A 21,716-nucleotide genomic window follows, 5' to 3' on the forward strand; every position below is an offset into this window, starting at 1 on the left:
TTTTTTTTTTGAGACAGAGTTTCACTCTTGTTGCCTAGTCTGGAGTGCAATGGCGTGATCTTGGCTCACCGCAGTCTCTGCCTTCTGGGTTCAAGCGATTCTCCTGCCTCAGCCTCCCAAGTAGCTGGGGATTACAGGCATGTGCCACCACACCCGGCTAATTTTGTATTTTTAGTAGAGATGGGGTTTCTCTCTTGACCAGGCTGGTCTCGAACTCCCGACCTCAGGTGATCTGCCTGCCTCAGCCTCCCAAAGTGCTGGGATTACAGGCCTGAGCCACCATGCCCGGCCTGCTCATAACCTTTCAAATTCAAACCTCTGGCTTGAAAAACATTGAGCCTGTCATATCGTCCTGCTTAATTTTCTCTGTTGTCTTTTAGCTGCCTGTTACTTCCTTCTTATAATTTGTCTCTTTGCTGATCTCCCATCTTGCCTTCAGGATGCAGTTCCCTGAAAGCAGGAACCTCATCTAGCTTGTCACTGCTGTCTTCTCAGCTCCGGGAACAGCATCTGGCACACAGGTGGCAGGTGTCCCACAGTGAGCTGTTGAGCAAACGAGTGAATGGTGTTGGAGTAGAGAGGATGCGGGCCCTCGAAGCTGGGCTTTTCTAATTGCCTTGTTTTCCTCCCCTTCCCAGTTTGCCCTGGGGCCCCAGCCTGGCCCGGGTCATCCTGGCATGAGGAGATGGGCCTGCTGCTCCTGGTCCCATTGCTCCTGCTGCCCGTCTCCTACGGACTGCCCTTCTACAATGGCTTCTACTACTCCAACAGTGCCAACGACCAGAACCCAGGCAACGGTCATGGCAAAGGTAGGCGACATCCTCCACCTAGCTCTTTGTTCCCCTGGGTGACCTAGATCTCCCTGGCTCTTGCCATCTGTGGGTTCCAGGCTGGGACAGGGACATTCCAGCAGGGCCCTTGTAGTGGACCAGCTTGCTTCGCAGACAGAGGAAGGGGTGATTTCGTTTCCCTGTGTTTGCCAGCCCCTTAGGCATGGGGCCCAATTCACTTAGGCTTTTTACTTTCCCTAAAAGTCTTGCCAGTTGTTCAGGGTCCAGCTTAAATGTGTCCTCCCCTGGTCCCCCTGGTGGAAAGGGGACTTTGGGTCGAATAGATGTGAGTTTGAATCTTTTTTTGTTTTGTTTTTGAGATAGAGTCTCACTCTGTTGCCGAGGCTGGAGTGCAGTGGCGTGATCTCAGCTCACAGCAACCTCCGCCTCCCAGGTTCAAGCGATTCTCCTGCCTCAGTCTCCCAAGTAACTGGGATTACAGGCATGTGCCACCACCCCAGCTAATTTTTGTATTTTTAGTAGAGACAGGGTTTCGCCATGTTGTCCAGGCTGGTCTTGAACTCCTGACCTCAGATGATCCACCCACCTCAACCTCCCAAATTGCTGGGATTACAGGCATGAGCCACCATGCCTGGCCTGAGTTTCAGTCTTATAATTCTACCTCTTACTAGCTGTGTGGCCTTGGGCAGGGAACTTTTTAAAGTAGCAGTTATTGTGCACCCATCATGGGTTGGGCACGCTTCTAGATATTTTGCATATGTTGTCTCTTATAATCACAAAAGCCCTGATGTAGGCAAGGGTGAAAATACACTTTTTTTTTTTTTTTGACGGAGTCTCACTTTGTCATCCAGGCTGGAGTGCAGTGGCACAATCTTGGCTCACTGCAGCCTCCGCCTCCCAGGTTCAAGCGATTCTTCTGCCTCAGCCTCCCGAGCAGCTGGGATTACAGGCATCTGCCACCACACCCGGCTAATTTTTGTACTTTTAGTAGAGACGGGGGTTTTGCCATGTTGGCCAGGCTGGTCCTGAACTCTTGACCTCAGGTGATCCACACGCCTCAGTCTCCCAAGTGCTGGGATTACAGGCGTGAGCCAACAAGCCCTGCCGAAAATACACATGTTTAACCACTAGTGCAGCATAGGTGCTGACCAGGCTGAATTGATGCTGCCTGCCCTCACAGCCTGAAAGTAGATTCTGTTATCATCTGTTCTTGTAGATGAGCAAACTGAGGCTCAGAGAGTTAATCCAATTGTCCAGGTCACACAGCTATTAAAAAGACAAGCTGAGGGCTGGGTGCGGTGGCTCATGCCTATAATCCCAGCAATTTGGGAAGCTGAGGTGGGCGAATCACTTGAGGTCAGGAGTTCGAGGCCAGCCTGGCCAACATACCAAAACCTCATCTCTACTAAAAATACAAAAAATTGGCCAGGTGCAGTGGTTCATGCCTGTAATCTCAGCACTTTGGGAGGCCGAGGCGGGCGGATCATGAGATTGAGACCATTCTGACCAACTTGGTGAAACCCTGTCTCTACTAAAAATACAAAAGTAGCCGGGCATGGTGGCAGGTGCCTTTAATCTCAGCTACTCAGGAGGCTGAGGCAGGTGAATGGCGTGAACCCAGGAGGCGGAGGTTGCAGTGAGCTAAGATTGCGCCACTGCACTTCACCCTGAACAACAAACTGAGACTATCTCAGAAACAAAACAAAACCCAAAAACTTAGCCAGGTGTGGTGGTGTGCACCTGTAATCCCAACTACCTGGGAGGCTGAGGCATGATAATTGCTTGAACCTGGGAGGAGGAGGTTGCAGTAAGCTGAGATCACGCCACTGCACTCCAGCCTGGGTGACAGAGCGAGATTCTGCCTCAACAACAACAACAAAAAGAAACTTGTTCCACTTGTTTGTGGAAGGAACGAACCAGATTGCTGGTCTCAGTAGTACCCAGCACCTGCCATGAAGAGCTCACAGCCTGGTTCAGAGATGACACATGAACTTGCAAGCACAGGGCTGGGTGTTTCTCACCTTTCCCTCTGCTTTGAGTAGATGATTGTCCTGCAGAGAAATTTTCCCCCTTTTTAATTAGTCTTCTAGGTCAGCTGTAACAAATTAACACAAACTAGGTGGCTTGAAACAACAGAAATGTATTCTCTCACTGCTTTAGGCACCAGAAATCCAACATTAGTTTCACTGTGCAGAAACTGAGGTGTGGATAGGACTGTGCCTCCTCGGGGCTCTTGGAAAGAATCTGTTCTTGCCTTGCCTCTTTCAGTTCTGGTGGCTGCTGGCATTCCTTGCCTGTAGCTGCCTCACTCCAATTTCTGTCTCCATGGCTACTTGGCCTTCTCCTCTTTTATGTGGAAATCTCCCTCTGCCTCCCTCTAAACAGGTACTTGCGTATTTGCATTAGGGCCCATCTGGAAAATTCAGGATACCCTCCCCATCTCAACATCCTTCGTTTAACCTCATCTGCAAAGTCCATTTTGCCACGTAATGTTCACAAGTTCTAGGGATTAGGATTTAGGGTATTTTGGGAGGCCATTATTTAGCCTACCACACCCTTTTCCTTCAGAATTTATTTTGTTGTACAAGCACTACTTTGTTAATTAATTAATTAATTAATTAATTAATTAATTTATGAGACAGAGTCTTGCTCTGTCACCCAGGCTGGAATGCAGTGGCATGATCTTGGCTCACTGCAAGCTGCACCTTCTGGGTTCATGCCATTCTCCTGCCTCAGCCTCCCGAGTGGCTGGGACTACAGGCGTCCACCACCACGCCCAGCTAATTTTTTCTATTTTTAGTAGAGATGGCGTTTCACTGTGTTAACCAGGATGGTCTCAATCTCCTGACCTCGTGATCTGCCCGCCTCAGCCTCCCAGAGTGCTGGGATTACAGGCGTGAGCCATTGTGCCGGGCCTACAAGCACTACTTTATTGAGATTTGTGGAATTTAAAAAACTTACACTTCCTACCCATAGTTTTACCACACTACCAAGCTGACATTTAATTTTTCTCTCTCCCTTTTGTCCCTGAATATGCAAGCAAAGTAATATATAATCCCCCCACCCAGGGGAACCACTGCTAACTTTTTAGGTATCTCTTTCTAGCCTTTCCTTTTTTTTTTTTTTTTTGAGATAGGGTCTCACTCTGTCACCCAGGCTGGAGTGCAGTGGTGTGATCTCGGCTCACTGCAACCTCTGCCTCCTGGGCTCAAGAGATCCTTCCACTTTAGCCTCCTGAGTTAGGTGAGGCTACAGACGTGCACCACCGTGCCCAGCTAATTTTTGTATTTTTAGTAGAGATGGGGCTTCACCATGTTGGCCAGGCTAGTCTCGAACTCCTGGCCTCAAGTGATCTGCCTGCCTTGGCCTCCCAAAGTGCTAGGATTACAGGCGTGAGCCACCACACCTGGCCGAGGCTTTCCTTTATGATTTAGAAAACTTTCTTCCAACAAAAATCAGCTCATGTCATACATGTGATTTTGTAGTCTCCCTTATCACCTCATAGAATATAAATAATTTTCTAAGTCAACGAATGAATGTCCATCTACCAGATTATTTTACATGGCTGTATAGTATTTTATCATATGGATGTACATTTTCATTTTATTCAGGTTAAAGCTTCAAAGGTAGCTTTACTCAAGAGAGTTGGGAAGAACCAAGGAAGTGGCCCCTAAATGATAGCCCTGCTTCATATCTATTGGACACTTTCTGTGTGCCAGGCGTCCTGCCTTACCTAATTCAACCTTATCACAGCCCTCTGTAGGGACTGTAATTAACCCATTCTACAAATGAGGAAGCTGAGGCTTGAATTCCCTGGATTACACAGCTGGGAAAAGGTGGAACCAAGATGCAAGCCCAGATTGCCTGACTCCAAACCTCTGTACCTACTGCCTCTGCAGAGCAGGACAGCTCTAACCTGAATGAACCTGAGAGTCCTCTGGAGGCTGGACCCCATTCCCAGAGTCTCTGATGCACTGGGACCCAACAATGTGCATTTCTGACAAATTCCTGGTGATGCTAATGCTACTGACCCGAGGGCCACACTTGGAGGCCTCTACATATGGCAATCTGCCACCTTAGGTATAGCTCCTTTTCAGCATGATTCCTCTATAGGGAACCTCCCGTCTCCTGCTTACCCATGAGGCTGTCCCCTTGCCTCCACCTTTTTAATTCATTGAATTGTTTTTATTTTGTTTTCAGCAACAGAGTCTTGCTGTCTCACCCAGTCTGGAATGCAGTGGTGCGATCATGACTCACTGCAGCCTCGACCCCCTGGGCTGAAGCAATACTTCCACCTCAGCCTCCCAAGTAGCTGGGACCACAGGCACATGCCACCATACTCAGCTAGTTAAAATTTTTTTTTTTTTTTTGTAGAGACAGGTCTTGCTGTGTTGCCCAGGCTGGTCTCAAACTCCTAGGCTGAAGCGATCCTCCTGTCTTGGCCTCTCAAAGTGTTGGGATTACAGGCGTGAACCACCATGCCTGGCCCCGTCCCCCACCTTGAGAAAATCAAGCATGTCTTGAAGTCTAGACCCAAGAGAATGAATCAGCCCCAATAGGGGCTCTCCCAGTTAAAGAAGAGGCAGCCTTAGCCTATGAACTTGATTCTTTTGTTGCATGTTGAGTTCTGTGTGTATTTGTAACTCGGAGCCCTGAGCATAGTCTCCTTTAGAAGTTTTGCCCTTAGCTCACTAGGCTGCTCAGTATTTGGGAAGAGTTATGGTGGACAGCTGGACCAGAGAGTAAAGCTGGGGCTGTGCTGTCCTCTGGCCAGTGTGGTGGGGAAGGAAGCTCTGAGGGATTCCTATCAGGGCCGCTTGTCCTGGACATGTACCTCATGTGGGATAGCTCTTGTTGCCTGCTCCATTGGTTAGATTTTGATGCATAACAAACCACCCAAAACTTAGTGACTTGTTTAAGATGACAGCCGTTTTTTTTAGCTCATGATTCTGTGGGTCAGCACTTTGGAGTGGGCTCCATTTCTTCAGGTCTTGCAGTTGGGTCTCGCAGATGTGCCTGCCCGTGGTGGGCAGGTCAGCGGGGGCTGGTTGCTGTAGGATGGCCTCAGCTGGGGCGCTCTGTCTCTGTTCTGTGTAGTCTCTCATCCTCTAGCAGGCAAGCCTGGCCATGTGCTCATGGTGGCTGGCAAAGTCCTAAGAAATAGAGTGGAAGCAGCAAGGCCCTCTGGGGCCTATGCCCAGAACAGGCATGATGAATAGTCACTTCCAAGGCATTCAGTTGGTCAAAGCAAGAGGCAAGGCCAGCACAGATTCAAGGGGTGAGGGAATAAATGTCATCTGTTGATGGAAGGATATGCAAAGTCACACTGCAGAGCATGTGGATCCAGGGAGGGGTGGAGCATGGTGGCCACTTTTGCAATCTGAGCCTGGAGGAGCCGGGGATGAGGGGGTGAGGTGGCCCTTGCAGGGGTACGGGTGTGCTGCAGCAGGTCTCGTCTGCACCCTATCTCTCCCCGAAGACCTCCTCAATGGAGTGAAGCTGGTGGTGGAGACACCCGAGGAGACCCTTTTCACCTACCAAGGGGCCAGTGTGATCCTGCCCTGCCGCTACCACTACGAGCCGGCCCTGGGCTCCCCAAGGCGGGTGCGCATCAAATGGTGGAAGCTGTCGGAGAACGGGGCCCCAGAGAAGGATGTGCTGGTGGCCATCGGGCTGAGGCACCGCTCCTTTGGGGACTACCAAGGCCGCGTGCACTTGCGGCAGGAGAAGGAGCATGATGTCTCGCTGGAGATCCAGGATCTGCGACTGGAGGACTATGGGCGTTACCGCTGTGAGGTCATTGATGGGCTGGAGGATGAAAGCGGTCTGGTGGAGCTGGAGCTGCGGGGTGAGACCCTGACGGGGACTAGGTGACACTGGGACCTGAGAGCAGAGGGGAGAGGACCAGAGAAAACATCCAGATGTCTGTGCTTTAGACATTTAAAAGTACTTAATTCTCAAAACAACCCACAGGGAAGCTACTGTTATCACCCCCATTTTACAGGTGAGGAAACTGAGACACAGAGAGGTCAAGTAACTTACCTAAGGTCACACAGCTTGTAAATGACAGAGCTGGGGTCTGAACCCAAGCACCCAGCCTCTAGAATCTCTTCCCCTCTACCCGCTCTCATTCACATCCCATTCAGAGAGAGGAAAACCAGAGCTGGCCCCACAGCTTATTAGAGGTAGAGCTGAGATTTAAGCAAGGTTAGCAGGTAACACAAGTGAATGAGGCAGCCCAGTGTGAGATAATGGGAGTGGAGTGGTGGGGACTGGGCACACCCCTGAGCCCTTGTCCTGTCCCCAGGGAGCTCCCACCCTACTCAGGCCCAGTTGATGATGCCATGCGGGAATGCAGGCCCCACTCTGCCAGATTTTCTGGCTTGACAAGATAAGCTTATATTTTTATGTGAGGTCTCCTGATTTTTATGTAAAAACCTCCTTTTAAAAACAAAAAACAAAACCAACCAAACAAAAAAACTCCCAAAAAACAAAAAACAAAACCCAATGCTGTCCAAACCAGCCACACCCTGCAAGCCAGATCTTGTATGTGAGGTCCGTGTTTGATCTTTAATTTGTATTTACCTTCTCTGTCTCTAGGATGGGGCTGTGTGTCCTCATCTCTCTCCCACATGTTAAGGGCAGTTTGGGCATAGAGGAAGGTGACCTGACTAGCCCCAGCCCATCCCAGCTGTGACATCTGGGTAAATGTCTCATCCCCCTTAGAACCCTGGGCCTCTCAGGTGTAAAATGGGGTATCACAATCTTTCCTCCTTTACCTCCCTCGGAGGTAATGAGGATAAAATGCACATCCTTAAAATGCATTCTCCGTCTTTGCCACAAGTGTCCACATGGCTTACATGGTGGCTCAGAGGGGCCACATTCCTCATTCCTGAACTTGGGGTGGCAGTGGAGTTGGGGAGAACCTGCAAGAGTCATTGGTCTGGGGTCTGCAGGGGCAGCCTAGAGAAACAGGGAGCCCTCACCCCATTCCTGGGGCTGCAAGGACTAGGAATTTGGGGTAGAACCAGACATGAAACAGTCCCCCTGCAAACACATGTGGAGGCTGCAAGCTGATTGTCAGAGCCCATGGGCTTCTCTGCCACCCAACCTGGCTTTGCCCAGGTGCCTGGCTTCCTGCCCTGATGAGATTGGAGGTTTGGGGCTCAGGCTATTCCCAGGTCCTTGACCACAGGGAGGAGATTCCAAAGACTCTGGGTAAACAACAGCAGTCAACTGGTGTCCTTCCCAGACTCCTAGGGTCACCTCTACTCCTTCAGGTTTCATTGACTTGGTAGAGACTGCATCTCAGAAATTTAAAAACTTTTTATTAGAATAAAATTTCAAACATGAACATATCTTTTGAGGGAAGCCTGTGGCCCCCATCAGACCCTGGCCACAAGGAGAGAAACTGCCTGCCCCAGGACCTCCCTGCCTTTGAGCCTTCTTAATGGAAAGGCCCTTCCCCACCCCTCTCCCCATGCCCTCTAGGGCCTCTCCTTCTCCTGAAAATCATCTGCCACACGTGGAAAGTTCCTTGCATTTTCCTAGGAAATTTCCACGCTAATAATAACATACACTATCATGTCCCAGCTAATGAGTGGGGAGCTGGGAGTCAAACCTGGCCCCTAGAGCCCAAAGTCCGGGCTTGTCTGGAGAAGATGGCACAGCCTCACTGGGGGTCTGGCAACAGCCTTGTGTATTAGGTATCGTTTCCCTTGTATTGTTGGGATCATTAATTGACTAATTAATTACCTTAACTCATGGATGTCTTCTGAGTACTGCTGTGAATGAGCTGAGTCCCAGGAGAGAGGCAGCAACGGACAGGAGGTCAGAGGTTAGCTGAGTTTTTCCGAGGGACAATGTATGTGTGTGTGTGTGTGTTGCAGGGAGCACATGTCCCAGTGAAGGTGGGAGGAGAGTGGGGTGTCCAGCCAGCTGGGCCCCTGGCCACCCCCTAAGCTCCTCTTTCCTCCCCCAACAGGTGTGGTCTTTCCTTACCAGTCCCCCAACGGGCGCTATCAGCTCAACTTCCATGAGGGCCAGCAGGTCTGTGCTGAGCAGGGCGCGGTGGTTGCCTCCTTTGAGCAGCTCTTCCGGGCCTGGGAGGAGGGCCTGGACTGGTGCAACGCGGGCTGGCTGCAGGACGCCACGGTGCAGTACCCCATCATGCTGCCCCGGCGGCCGTGCGGTGGCCCGGGCTTGGCACCTGGTGTGCGAAGCTACGGCCCCCGCCACCGCCGCCTGCACCGCTATGATGTATTCTGCTTCGCCACTGCCCTCAAGGGTGAGTGGAATGGCCAAGCCCAGGCCTGCGGGTTTGGTGGCCATCTGGGACCTGTGGGAGGGCAGCTTCTGGGGAGCTCTGGCCCCCTCTGCTGGCTCTGCTGGCACTGCCACCTGGAGGCCAAGAGCACCAGCCACCCTTGAAGCAGCGTCTGGTTGAGTTTCGAGTGTTTTGCTGCTGCTGCTGCTTTATGCCGATCATTGGTGTCTTCATTCATCAAATATTTACTGAGTGCGTACCATATGCTGGAGCCTAGACTAGACTCCGGGGAATCACAGACAAATAAAACACAGCCTGTCTTCACAAAGCAGCTCATTTCACAGGAAGATGAGCAAGTAAAAACCGAAACTGGTTCAGTGTCAAATGCCAAGCCCTTGGAAAAGTATCTGACACATAGTAGGTGTTCAGTAAATGACCGAATGGGTAAGAAACGCTGATTGGTCCAGCCTAGGTGGGGTGTCCACCCGGGGTGCAAATAGGGAAGGGTGGTGGGGGGAGTGCAGACATGACTGGAGGGACCCAGGTTCTATGGCAGGTGGGACGGAGCTTTCCGGGAGAGGGTGAAGATTAGGAAGTGTTCTCTGCAGATGCCTGCAGTATGGTAGCTCCCTGGGCTCAGATGGGTCTTTGGGGCTGGCATCTCTGCAGGCCCCGCTGTGCTCTCTGGCTGCCCCCTGTGCTGTCCGGCACTCATGCCCCTTTTCCCCCAGGGCGGGTGTACTACCTGGAGCACCCTGAGAAGCTGACACTGACAGAGGCAAGGGAGGCCTGCCAGGAAGATGATGCCACAATCGCCAAGGTGGGACAGCTCTTTGCCGCCTGGAAGTTCCATGGCCTGGACCGCTGCGACGCTGGCTGGCTGGCAGATGGCAGCGTCCGCTACCCTGTGGTTCACCCGCATCCCAACTGTGGGCCCCCGGAGCCTGGGGTCCGAAGCTTTGGCTTCCCTGACCCACAGAGCCGCTTGTACGGTGTTTACTGCTACCGCCAGCACTAGGGCATAGGGCCCTCCCCTGCCGCATTCTCTCACTGGCTGTGTATTTATTGAGTGGTTCGTTTTCCCTTGTGGGTTGGAGCCATTTTAACTGTTTTTATACTTCTCAATTTCAATTTTCTTTAAACACTTTTTTACTATTTTTTTTGTAAAGCAAACAGAACCCAATGCCTCCCTTTGCTCTTGGACGCCCCACTCCAGAAATCCTGCCTGCTCCCCTGGGCCATTTGCGGTTTTGTGGGCTTCTGGAGGGTTCCCCACCATCCAGGCTGGTCTCCCTCCCTTAAGGAGGTTGGTGCCCAGAGTGGGCAGTGGCGTGTCCAGAATGCCACTGGGAGTCAGGGCATGGTGGGCACAGTTCTCCCTGCCCCTCAGCCTAGGGGAAGAAGAGGGCCTCGGGGGCCTCCGGAGCTGGGCTTTGGGCCTCTCCTGCCCACCTCTGCTTCTCTGTGAAGCTGCTGACCCCAGTCTGCCCACTGAGGGGCTAGGGCTGGAAGCCAGTTCTAGGCTTCCGCATGAAATATGAGGGATGGGAGAAATTCCCCTCTCCATTCCCCTCCCCCTCTTGGTTCCAAAGAATCTGTTTTGTTGTCATTTGTTTCTCATTTTTCCCTGTCTGGAGAGAGGCTCTCAGGTGTGTGTACTTTCTTTGGACAATAAATGGTGCTATGACTGCCTTCTGCCATCCCCAGTCCTTTTCTGTGTTTCCATCTCATTTGGTCTCAGGGCACAGGCCCCTGCCTGGTGGGTGTGGTGGGGGCAGTTCTAGCCCAGGCTTCGTAGGTTGGCTGGGTCAGGTCCCTGGGGTGAACAGGGAACTCTGTGGGCTGGTTCTAGCCTTGCCTGCTCAATGGTTTACCTGGTCCTGGGTGCTGGCCTAGTGGCAGAGGACCTGGCTTGTGTCTTCACCATCCCCACCCCTTGGCAGTGTGTCTGTCTGTGTGAGGCCCAGCAGAAGAGTCAGAGGTGCCTCTCAGAAGACAGAGGAAGCTGTGGCCCTCCAGAGGACCTCAGAGGCCAGGGATCTAGGGGCCAGTGCTCCGTATGCCTCGCCCTTTGCCACCCACTCCCACCCTCGCCTCAGGGAACTTGTTGCCTTGCGCAGGAACGCCTCTGCCACTCACCAACCAATTATTCAATCAGTTCTTCCCTTAGCTCAGTGCTCCTCATAGTGTGGTTCATAGCATCAGCATCACTGGGATGTTGTTAGAAGTGCAAATTCCTGGGCCCCACCAGAGACCTGCTGAGTCAGAAAGTCTGGGGTGTGGACCTACACCCTCTGTCGTCACTAAGCCCTTTAGGTGATTCTGATGCATGCTTAAGTTTGAAAACCACTGACAGTTGCACCACCAACTAATCAGTTCATTAATAGTTAAGTAATGATTGAGTGCCTACTATGTGACCAGTGCTGTACACTCTACTTTGGCCCACTGTTCTTTCTAGAGGTAGAGGTACAAGTATATATCTACGAACAAACAACTGTATACACGCCCATGCCTGAAAAGATACCAGGACCCAGGAACTCACACTGGCATGCACAAACCAACACATACACACACACACACACACACATTCACAAAGGCTCAATGGCATGTCCAGCGACTGTGATGAGGGAGGCGTCTGAGGAGGTGGCACTGGTAGAAGGACATTGCCTGGCATGCGTGTGCAGGCTCAACTCTCAAGGTTTGTTGGGGGAATCCGTAAGCAATTGGAATTGTTTTCATTGCTATTCTACAGTGTACTTTTTCTGAGACAAAATCTTGCTCTGTTGTCCAGGCTGGAGTGCAGTGATGCAATCTTGGCTTACGGCTCACTGAAACCTCCACCTCCCAGGTTCAAGCAATTCTCCTGCCTCAGCCTCCTGAGTAGCTGGGATTACAGGTGCATGTCGCCATGCCTGGCCAATTTTTGTATTTTTTCAGTAGAGACAGGGGTTCACCATGTTGGCCAGGCTGGTCTTGAACTTCTGACCTTGTGATCCACCGTCCTTGGCCTCCCATAGTGCTGGGATTCCAGGCGTGAGCCACTGTGCCTGGCCTCTGTAGCGTACTTAAGGGCAGAATGCCCAGACCTTTTTGCTAGTAGCTGGCTAGCAGTTTACCCTGCAAATGTGTAAGCAAGATTCACTGTTCCCAGACTGTCTGCAGTTTGTTTTTCCCTTCCCTTCTTATAAATCCTGATTTTTGTCTCTGTTCTTGGACTCAGTCTACAAACCTACCAGAGCAGTGTGATCACAAAGAACCAAAGCACGCAAGGTGACCAGATGTCTTGCTTGAGTTGTTCTTTGGCAGTGCCCACTTGTAAATCCATATGGTACCCACTGACTGACACATGTCACACATATCACATGTGCTTACATGCAGATCATCTACCAAACACATTGGCACCCTAGGAAAAATAAAGCACAACAGATGTGACTGTCCCAGGTGCTCTGAACAGACCAGAGTCACAGAGTCACACCAATTTGAGATCATTTGATCAAAACCTGTCTCCACTGCCACCATTCCTAAGAGCCCCTTTGGGGGACTCTGGGTCATGATTGCCTTCTTCTTAAATTAAAAAAGGGAAAAGAAAAGAGATAGATCTCTTCCAAGGTCTTTATTATTATTATAATATCATCATCTTCAGTTTTCAAAAATATAAATAGGTGCACGGAACCCTGGTGCCTGCACGGTCCCGGGGGCGGGGGTGGGGAGGGGAGAAGGTTGGGTGGCACCCCCACTGAGCAGGAAGTGCCCCCAGCAGCCCTGCTGAGTTGCCACCTGCTAGGGTGCCCGACCCAGGTGAGAGAGAGGATGCTGGAAAAGGGACCCTTGGAGGGAACCCAATCCCCAGGCAGTGGAAGTTCCTTCAGATGGCTCTCCCCTGCCGGCTTACCCTCGGCAGGAGGCAGGAACCCGCCCCTCTCCCCCAAGGCTTCTCCCTCATATAGATGGTGCAGCCTCCTGGCTCCTTCTCATCCAATACATTCAGCTGCAGTTCGGAGTTCTTCATGCTCTCAGGCCTCTGCCCCTTCCAGCTCCTTTGGAGCCCTCCTCCCTCCTCCCTAGCTCTCCCTGGAGGTGAAATAACCAACGATTGCACTGCTCTTGGATAAAGTCAGGAAACAAAAATAATCTTCTTTATTTAACTTAACCCCTCCCCTTCTCCCCCTGTCCCTGCACTGGTCCCTGGAAAGGCACGATGGGAGATTGAAGAAATGTCTCTAAACTCAGTCCACGGGTTATAATAAGTTTGCTTTGCTTTGGCATTCGGCGGACAAATTAGATGCGGTTTTGCTGATTTGGAGGGGTGAGTGGGTGCATACACAATGTGGGATTTATTTTTTCCTTCTTTAATGGGATTCCTTATTGACAAAAAGCGACAAGAAGAGGACACCATCTGGGTGGGATGCACGTCAGCCTGGCAGGCTCCTGGGCTCAGCGTCCTGGGTGCGTCCTGGAAGCTCTTCTCAGTGGACCGTGCTGGGGCGGCTCCTCCGAGGGTGCCGTGAGCTCCGCTTCTGTAGTCTGCGTTTGTAGGCGGCGGCTAGGGCGAAAGGGAGATGGAAAAATATCAATGGGCCTGGAAAGAAAGTGGGGCGAGCCTAGGCTCTCCCGAGACTATCTTCTCTCCCTCGTGGAAACCAGGGACTCAGCGAGGCACCTGAGGCTTTATCAGCTTTCCTGATTTTGATTTTTCTTGGACTTTCCTCCCTTTTTCTCTTTCATGCTCAGTGAAAGTGAGCCCTCTCTGGGACAAGTACGTGGCCCTTCTAGGGGCAGCGATCAGCTATTTGTGACTGAGCAGCCCCCGACCTCCCCTCCCTTGCTCAACCCTGTGGATGGTGCAGGGTCCCCAGGAGAGGGGATGGGGGGAAGGCTGTGCTGGCAGAATCTAACCCTGTGCTCAGTGAGGGTGGCCAGGGTGATGCTTACCGTCTGTGCAGGTGATCCGAGGCTCCTCCCAGTGCCCGCTGGGTTGGCACCGGATGGTGGGCACGTGGCGCTGGACAAACCCCTCTGTGCACTGGTACCGCACCAGGGAATTGATCTCATACCGGTCCTTCTTCTGCCCGAAGGTCCTGGCATGCTGCACCACAGGGGGCTCTCCACAGGCCACTGAGGGGCAAACACCCTTTATAAAGGGTCTCCTAGGGTCTCCTGGGATGACCTAAACTGGCTGTGACCCGAGGCACTGTGGGGGACACAGCCTCAACACCTGACAGTGAGCCCTGGATGTTTTCATACAGCGCTAAGAATCTAGAAGCTGCTGGCTCTGACATCTGGGTTCCTCAACAACTTAGAACAGCAGGAAGGGAATACAAACGGGGTGGTCTTTAAAGGGATGAAGAGAAGATGAAAGGGAGGTAGAAAGGTGTGGAGGGCGAGAGCCAGGCAGACTTAGGCTTCTTGATGAAAACATCCAGTTCAGGGTAAAATGAGACCAAAAGGAGGCCTGGGGGATGCAAAGTGGTGAGCAGGGGCAGTGGGGCGCATCCTACCAGCACCTCAATGTCCACAGACTGAAAGCCAAGGGATCGAGGCCTGACAACTATGACTCTGTGATTGATGGCCTTGGGAATCCCAAAGACAGGGAGGCTCCCCACCTCAAGCAGAGTTGCCCTTGTGGGTAACTCTGCTGCTGCTATCCAAGGGACTGTGTGGAGTGTGGAGTGGGGGTCCTGTCTTCTAGCCTGCGACCTTCATGTGCTCATTGTCCCTGCAAATGGTCCCTGGCAGCAAGCTTGCCCTTGCCATTGGCCCTGGGATGTTGGTGCTAGGAGGGACCCCCAGGTCAGCTCCAATCTGCTTTTTGGACAGGTGAGGAGACACCAGCAGCTAGGAGACAAGGGACTCACCCCAGGCCACACAGCAAGAGCCTCACCTATAGCTGGAGGTCTTGATCCTATCCTCCCCAGACCCCTCCCAGGCCCCAGCTTACCTGTGCCCTTTTTACACGTGAAGGGGAGGTGGTAATTGCAGGGAACATCATTCCACTCGCCCTTCTCATGCCAGATCATCACCACACAGTCCTCTCCAGCAGCAAAGAAGTTGTCAGGCTGGTTGGGGCGCCAGTTCTCAAATTGCTGTGGGTGGGAGTGGGGAAGGAGTAAGGAGGGGGCAGGACAGTGCAGGTTGGCCTGCTCCGACTTTCTTCCCCATGGAGCCTCTTCATCGTCTCCTTTCTCTTTTAGCCCCAACTTCAGGCTCATCTGATAGCAGCACAAAGGCTGCTGGGAGTCTGGTCAGGGCTGTTCTAGGGGCCATGGAACCTGGTGGCCCCCTAGGGAATCGGTCACACAGCCTGACTCGGGTCCTTCTCAGGAGCTCAGAGCCCCCAGGACTCACAGGCCCTGTACATGAGCTGATTCCACTCCTCTTATCCAGAAGGGCCAACCAGGGCTGACCACATTGGGTAGGGATGGGTGGTAGGAACATGGCTCTAAAGTCTGGCCTCTGCCCACCAAGAAGTCCTCCCAAGGCTTATCCTTCCATCCTTGCTTCAGGACAAAGAGAATCACTGGGTGCCTGTACCATTCACTTGGCATCTATGTTGCTTTCTGTCTGTCTCCTTGAGTAGACTCGAGTCCAATGTGGGCAAGAAACCTCTCTAAAGCTTCCGTGTACTCCTCATGGTGGTGGCTGTTATTCCTTCATCTCCTTCCTGGCTTCTTCCCTTGCCTCATGCCGTCATTGGCTCAATCTGTCCAGCCCTGGGCTGGGTTCCAGAGGCAGAGATGAAGGAGACAATCCCTGCCCTCAAGGACTCCCGGTCTAACAGCCGGTCAGTGAGTGTCTGCATGGGGTTTGAATGCATCACTCTCCAGGGGTCTTCATCCCACACCCTGTCCTCTGGTCACCAGCTGTGCCTACGGCAGAACTCACCATGGGGTGTCCATCTGACCAGCGGAAGTCCCCTTCGATGGTCCTGTCATTCAGGCCGATCCACTGGTAGTCTTGGGCATTGTCTGGGGAAAGGGTGAGGGTGTCAGGCCTCACGCTCATGCTGGGGTGTCTGAGAAACTTGAGCTCATGGAGGCAGAGGGGATGGAGGAGGGAAGGAGGTAGGTGGGCTCCTAGGAGCAAGCCACCTGCTTCTCAGGTCCTTACAAGGGGCTCAGCACGTGCATGCTTGGAGTGCACTTTGGGCCACCTCTCTAAGCTGGCATGGAGAGGTGACAGCCACAGCTTAGTTTTGGGCTGACTCTGGCTGGCATTGGGTCTGTCCTGGGTGCAGCCAGAGCTACTGGCCCCAAAGACCGCTGTCTTCTCTCTGAGAGCTCAGACCTCCCCCAGGTCCCTGTCCTGCAGTCTCACGAGGCCCAAGTCTGCTGCTTTCTGAAAGGTGAGACCCTTTGCCTACACCGCCACTCTCCTCTCAGGCTCCAGAGGCCCTGCTGCACTCACTGTTGACAAACTCCTGCTCCTCGGGGGTGACGATGCTGCTCAGGTGTGACTGCTGCTCCCGACACCGGCGCTCAGCATCCACCCAGGTCTCGCGGTCTGGGAAGTGGCGGTAACAGTGGCCCTGGTACTTGGTCCAGCCCTCTTCACATACCTCCTGGTCTGCAACACAGGTCAGGGGCTTGAAGGGAGGAGCAGAGGCCACCAGGGGATGGCAGATGCTGCCAGTCTTATGGCATAGGTTACTGCATTCACCCCACCTTCAATACTGTGCCCTCAAGGGAAGGGAGAGGCACAGCTGGAGGGGGTTCAGGTTGGAAACTGGTCTGGTCCCTGGGAGCCTCTGCACATGCTTCCACTCTGGAAAATGCCAGGGGCCCTTTCCTTCCCTGATGCCACGCCCTCCCCCCCTCACCCTCTCCCAAGCTTTCCTCCTCTTGATGCCTGCTCTGGTGGGCCAGCAGAGGTCAGCAGGCCAGGTAAAAAGAGGTGGGAAGGTGGGAGGTGTTGAGATTTGAGGCAAGATTTGAGGCTCTGAGGGGCTCCAGGGAGAGAGAGAGTGGAGCTGTGGGGAAGTTCGTGGAGGCAGTGGGAGCTGGTAGCGCTGGGGCATGGACTGGAGCCGGCAACTTCCTTCCTGCAGAACCTCAGTGGGAACAGAGGAGCAGAAATAAGTCTGCTTGGGGTGCAGAGAAGACTCAGAGCTCTAAGGCTGTTGATCAGAGGTAGCTTTAGTTAAGCACACTGTGCCTGCCTCTTGGGGCAGTCAGATAGCCCACTGGGGGTCTGGGATCCAGGGGCCCTGGCTTTTTATTTTGGGGGTGAATGGGAGGAGGGGAGGAACTTCTCTCCTCACAAACCTAAATTTGTAATGGGTTCTCAGTCTGGAGAAGGGGCTGGCTTGGAGTTCTTGGAGCCTGGGGGATAGGCAGAACCGTGCTGAGCTGGCTCACTCAACTTTGAGAGAGCTCATTCTTAGTGTCTTCTCCCAACCTCGCCTTCAGTGACATCATGTTGATAGCTTTAAACTGGCTCTAGTGGAAGCATTTATACCTCAGGAATTGGCAGATGCTCAATCAGGGCTCTCTTCTCCTCTATGAGAGCTGCTTGTTAAACATCTGCCAGCACAGCGTGGGACAGAGTGAATTCCAAGGCCCCCCTTCTTCTTCCCCTGGGGTCTCCTAGGTGGAAGGCCATGAACCCCTCAGGCTACATGGTGGTCTCCCTGATTGGGTGCCACCATAGTCTGGCTGTCCTGGAATGGAAGGACCGGTACCTGAGCGGAAGGAGTCTTAGGTTGAAGGGGCGGATGCTTGGCAAAGTGGGGGAGAGACAGTTGGGACAGTGGAGGGAGAGCAGAGCAGGGGGTCGTCAGCCTGAGAAGAAAGAGCAGAGCTGTAGGATGGGCCGTGGAGGCCTCTGGTGCCTCAGCTACGAACGCCTTCCCGAAGGGATGAGGCTGCAGTCTGGAAAGAGGTAGAGAGGCCTCAGAGTAGCTCAGCACTCTGAAGAGGCCAGATATATCATCTTAGAGCTGACTTAGGGGGTCAGTTTTTGGCCCCTTCAGTGGCTGAGGGCTGAGCTGGACAGGCAGAGCTGGAGGGTGCAGCTTCTCTGGGAGGTGGGTATGGGAGGGCAGGGCTGTGCAGGCTGAAGGTTCTTAGGAAACAGAAATAATTCCAGGGAGGCTGGAAGAGGCAGCAGGGACAGAGCCAAGGCAGGAGGCACCGTGGAGTGGTGAGGACTCAGGATTGGAATGGGAGAGGAGATGCAGCCCTGCTTAGCTGGGCCCACAGGCCCAGGGCCAAGCTGGGTGGCTCTGTCACCATCTCTCTTCCCCATCACGGTACAGAGCCCTATGAGGGTCCTGCCTCATTCCAGCAGAGCACACTTCTCCAGTCTGGAACCAAACAGCTGTTGTCGGCATGGAAGTCCCAGACTCTTCTACTCTGTGGCAAATGTTTTAGTATCATGGGGAGAAAATCCTTGTAGTCTCTGCTTCCACCCCAGCCAAGACCCTATATACCAATTTCTTGGGGTCTTCGGGTGAGGATGGAGGGTGGGAGGCTGCAAGGGAGTAGAAGTGTCCAGGCTTTTTTTTCCCCAGAAGCCTTAAATTCCTCTACCAGTTTGTAACTTGGCAGTGCCTCAAAGGAATATGAAACCCAAAACTACCCCTCCCCACACTGCTTAGGACCAAAGGGAGACTTCTCAGGAGTTTCAGCTGCTTTCTGGAAGTTTCTGGGAATCCAACTTGAGAGTTTATTGAAAAGGGTTTTAAGCCCCTACATACTTCCAGTTCTCTCTGGGACATGGAGACAAGCATCCAAAGGTCCCATCTCCCCTTTTCTGAGCTGGAAAACCCCCGAGATCCAGGAGGCTGGTGGGGAGACTAGGAAGCACCAAAGGTGAGAGAGCTGAGGGTTCAGTTTGTCCCTGGGAGGGTTCCTGGTGCACAGCTCCTTTTGGTAGAAGTGGTGGCCCTGCCTAGGTGCAGAAATGGAGAGGTTGGCAAGGCCCAAGAGAGGTAACTCAGCTTCTTCCCCTTGTAACACAGTTCTGTTCTCTCTGGCCACCCTTTGCCTTGCACAAGGGAGGCAAAAAGGAAGCATAGGCTGGCATGGCATTGCCATGCACCTGTCACAACAGTGATGAGAAGAAGGTAACATGCAGCAGTCCTTGCTCATGCATGACTTGAGCATGCTGGTGACATGGGAGATCTCAGGCAGACCAACCACAGCTCTCACCCCAGGAGAAGAGAAAGGCAGCTTGGCCAATGTGGCACAGTGGCTCCCAGGGCCATGAAGGAACCACGGAGCTCCCATGCCCATGACCACACTGAGAAGATCCGTGGCTGTCATCTGGAATGAGAACCAATTACTCCCACCCCATAGCTTCCTTCAAGACAAGTGCTCAGAATTAGCCCTGTCCTCTGAACCATACACCAACCTCAGTGGTGGCATCAGTAGGTCTGGAAGCCCTGGAAAAAGTCAGATCAGCCAGTGCTCCAGAAAAGGGTTTTCAAGGAGGAGAGCAAGAAAAAGAGTGAGAATCAGTGGGGCAGACTTTTCAGTTGTTGTCCCTGAAATGGCTCTCCAGATGGACCTTGGGGACCCCAGCCAGGGCCTGGAGCCTATCATTAGGAGGGAAAGGTGAGGGAGGAGGAGTGGGTGCAGCAGTTAGTAACATTAGCTGAAGCCGAGACGGCCGTACCGATCTCACACAGGTCCCCTCCGTAGCTGGGAAGGCATAAGCATGTGAAAGAGTCGATGGCATCCACGCAGGTGGCTCCATTCAGACAAGGGCTTGAGAGGCACTCATCAATGTCTGCAAGAAACCAAGGGCCACCATTAGGACTCCTGCCGGCAACTCCAGCCTCACAAGCACTGTGGCCTCCTTTTGAGTGGCCAGTCCTGCTGCTCTCCAGACCCCTGGGAGGGAACAGGCTGGTTTTCCTAAGAACTGTTGCTGCTGCTGCTGCTGCTGCCATCTTGGAGTGCTGAAGCAAAGATCCAGACAAGGGTTTTCTCGGGCATGTGTGATTCTTGATTGTTAAACCTGGAGCACTGGAGCCAAATTTCCCAGTGGTTTGAAGAGATCTGATATGTCTAAAGCCAAATGCCTTTTGTGACAGTGAACATAGAGTTCCTCCAAGATGCCTTCTCTTGTGAATATTTTGAAAGACCATGGATTCTGAAGTGGTTACGAACATGGTGGTGAGCAAGGAAACTGAAGTCAAGTTCTTGAAGCTTGGTTAGAAGTCTTTCTTTTCCTGGCTTCCTTTGTAGTTATAACCCAGAGAAAGAGGGCAAGGCTGTGTGGGGCTAGAATGAATGACCTCGAAATGGTCTGAAGAGTGTAGAGCCATATGAAAATGGCAGCATGGGATGTTCGTGTGAGACTCATCACAGTTCTTGGGCTGCAGACATCTTCTTTGTCTTCAGTAGATATGATTTTAGAATGTCTTGTGAAAATGAAGCCTGAATCTTTCTCTCGGGAGAAGGATAGAAACCCTGTCCAACATTTCCCCATATAATCTCCTTTCAGCTTAAGGCCCCAGATGGTGGCTATCTCCAGGGAGACACAATTTCCAGATGGACTCCATCCTGGCCAGTGGGAGACAAGCGTTTGGAGCTACAGAGGTGGTTAGCAAGTGGCCGCACAACAGCACTGGCACCAGTCTGGGATACAGGCACATCCCCATCCTCTGCCTCTTTTCAGATAGGCTCTTCTTCTCTTCTGTTCTTCTGGTCCTGAGATATCCTTTCTGATCAAACTTCTTTGTGGTACTTGAGTTGGTAAGTCATTGGCCATTGCCTCAAATTTTCATGAATTAGTCAAGGTGAGAACTAAATCTTCTCATCTGGTCTTTCTGCATCTTGCTGAGAAACCAGAAGACCTGGGGGATCTCTTCTGTCTTCTTTGTATTTGTACTTCAAAGGTTCCTGCTGTTTTATCCCCCCACTTCATTTCCTCCCCTGGGAACATGATAAATAGTATTATGAAGCTCCTCTTGCCAGGAGATCAGTAAAATTCTGCAATGAGTGGGTTTTTCCACCGGCTATGGGGCACTATGACATGTTGTTTGAAGATACTGAGCCTCAGTATGTGCAGCTGTGTTCACACAACCTTTCAGATCCAACGACAAGTCTGTATGTAGGTGGGCTCTGCAGGACAGGGAAGCCCTGTGGTGGGAATAGGATCTCAGAGTCCTAAACATGTGCCAGGACTTAGTTCTTGCCTCCCATTAGAGCAGACCAGACCTTAAAGTCAACCTTCTGATGAGATGGTAAAGGCACTTTCCTCTGAGTCCTTACGCTGGTGCATAGTAGACATCTTCTAGGCCAGAGGCAGATTTGTGCAACAGGTGGCCTGAAAATCCCCAGCTCTCAGGCATCTTGCTCACAAAGCTCCTAATCTCCAGTTGTCAGGCATCTCTTTCTTCCCACAAAGTCTTTAACTTCATCTCAAGGAGTGCACACCATGGACTAGAACCAACAGTTCCAAGTTGGAACTGTTCCAAGCAAACCCAAAATGCATGGAGGAACAGACTGAAATCCCAGCATGCACTTGGATTCCCAGCATGCCCCAGGATTCCCAGCAGCAGCAGTAGCAGCAATAGGTCAGGCCAGTCGGCAGGGCGGAAGCTGGGGGCGGCTCTCCTGCATGTTCTGTTTTGTCCATTAGCATCATTATGGGAGATGGGAAGCACTGGGCAAGGGGAATTAAGCAAATGTAGGTGCTAAAGCAGTTGTACA

The 21,716-nt window shown here is 52.3% G+C and overlaps 2 protein-coding genes across 2 annotated transcripts in view; one reads left to right on the forward strand and one right to left on the reverse strand.

Moving 5' to 3' along the window:
* Positions 1-10,757, forward strand: part of HAPLN3 (hyaluronan and proteoglycan link protein 3) — a 24,592-nt gene extending 13,835 nt beyond the window's left edge. The window contains exons 2-5 of the mRNA XM_011948327.1: positions 639-809; positions 6,271-6,639; positions 8,776-9,078; positions 9,789-10,757. Coding sequence (XP_011803717.1) covers positions 686-809; positions 6,271-6,639; positions 8,776-9,078; positions 9,789-10,075 — 1,083 coding nt within the window. The 5' untranslated portion in view covers positions 639-685 and the 3' untranslated portion in view covers positions 10,076-10,757. The remainder of the gene's footprint in view (positions 1-638; positions 810-6,270; positions 6,640-8,775; positions 9,079-9,788) is intronic.
* Positions 10,758-12,655: 1,898 nt separating this feature from the next.
* ACAN (aggrecan) overlaps positions 12,656-21,716 on the reverse strand; it is a 72,962-nt gene continuing 63,901 nt past the window's right edge. The window contains exons 17-22 of the mRNA XM_011948328.1: positions 19,672-19,785; positions 16,462-16,620; positions 15,940-16,022; positions 14,996-15,140; positions 13,990-14,172; positions 12,656-13,600 (exon numbers count right to left, since the gene is read on the reverse strand). Coding sequence (XP_011803718.1) covers positions 13,524-13,600; positions 13,990-14,172; positions 14,996-15,140; positions 15,940-16,022; positions 16,462-16,620; positions 19,672-19,785 — 761 coding nt within the window. The 3' untranslated portion in view covers positions 12,656-13,523. The remainder of the gene's footprint in view (positions 13,601-13,989; positions 14,173-14,995; positions 15,141-15,939; positions 16,023-16,461; positions 16,621-19,671; positions 19,786-21,716) is intronic.

Source organism: Colobus angolensis, unplaced genomic scaffold (assembly GCF_000951035.1).
Source record: "Colobus angolensis palliatus isolate OR3802 unplaced genomic scaffold, Cang.pa_1.0 Scaffold278, whole genome shotgun sequence".
NCBI classification, from domain to species: Eukaryota; Metazoa; Chordata; class Mammalia; order Primates; family Cercopithecidae; genus Colobus; species Colobus angolensis.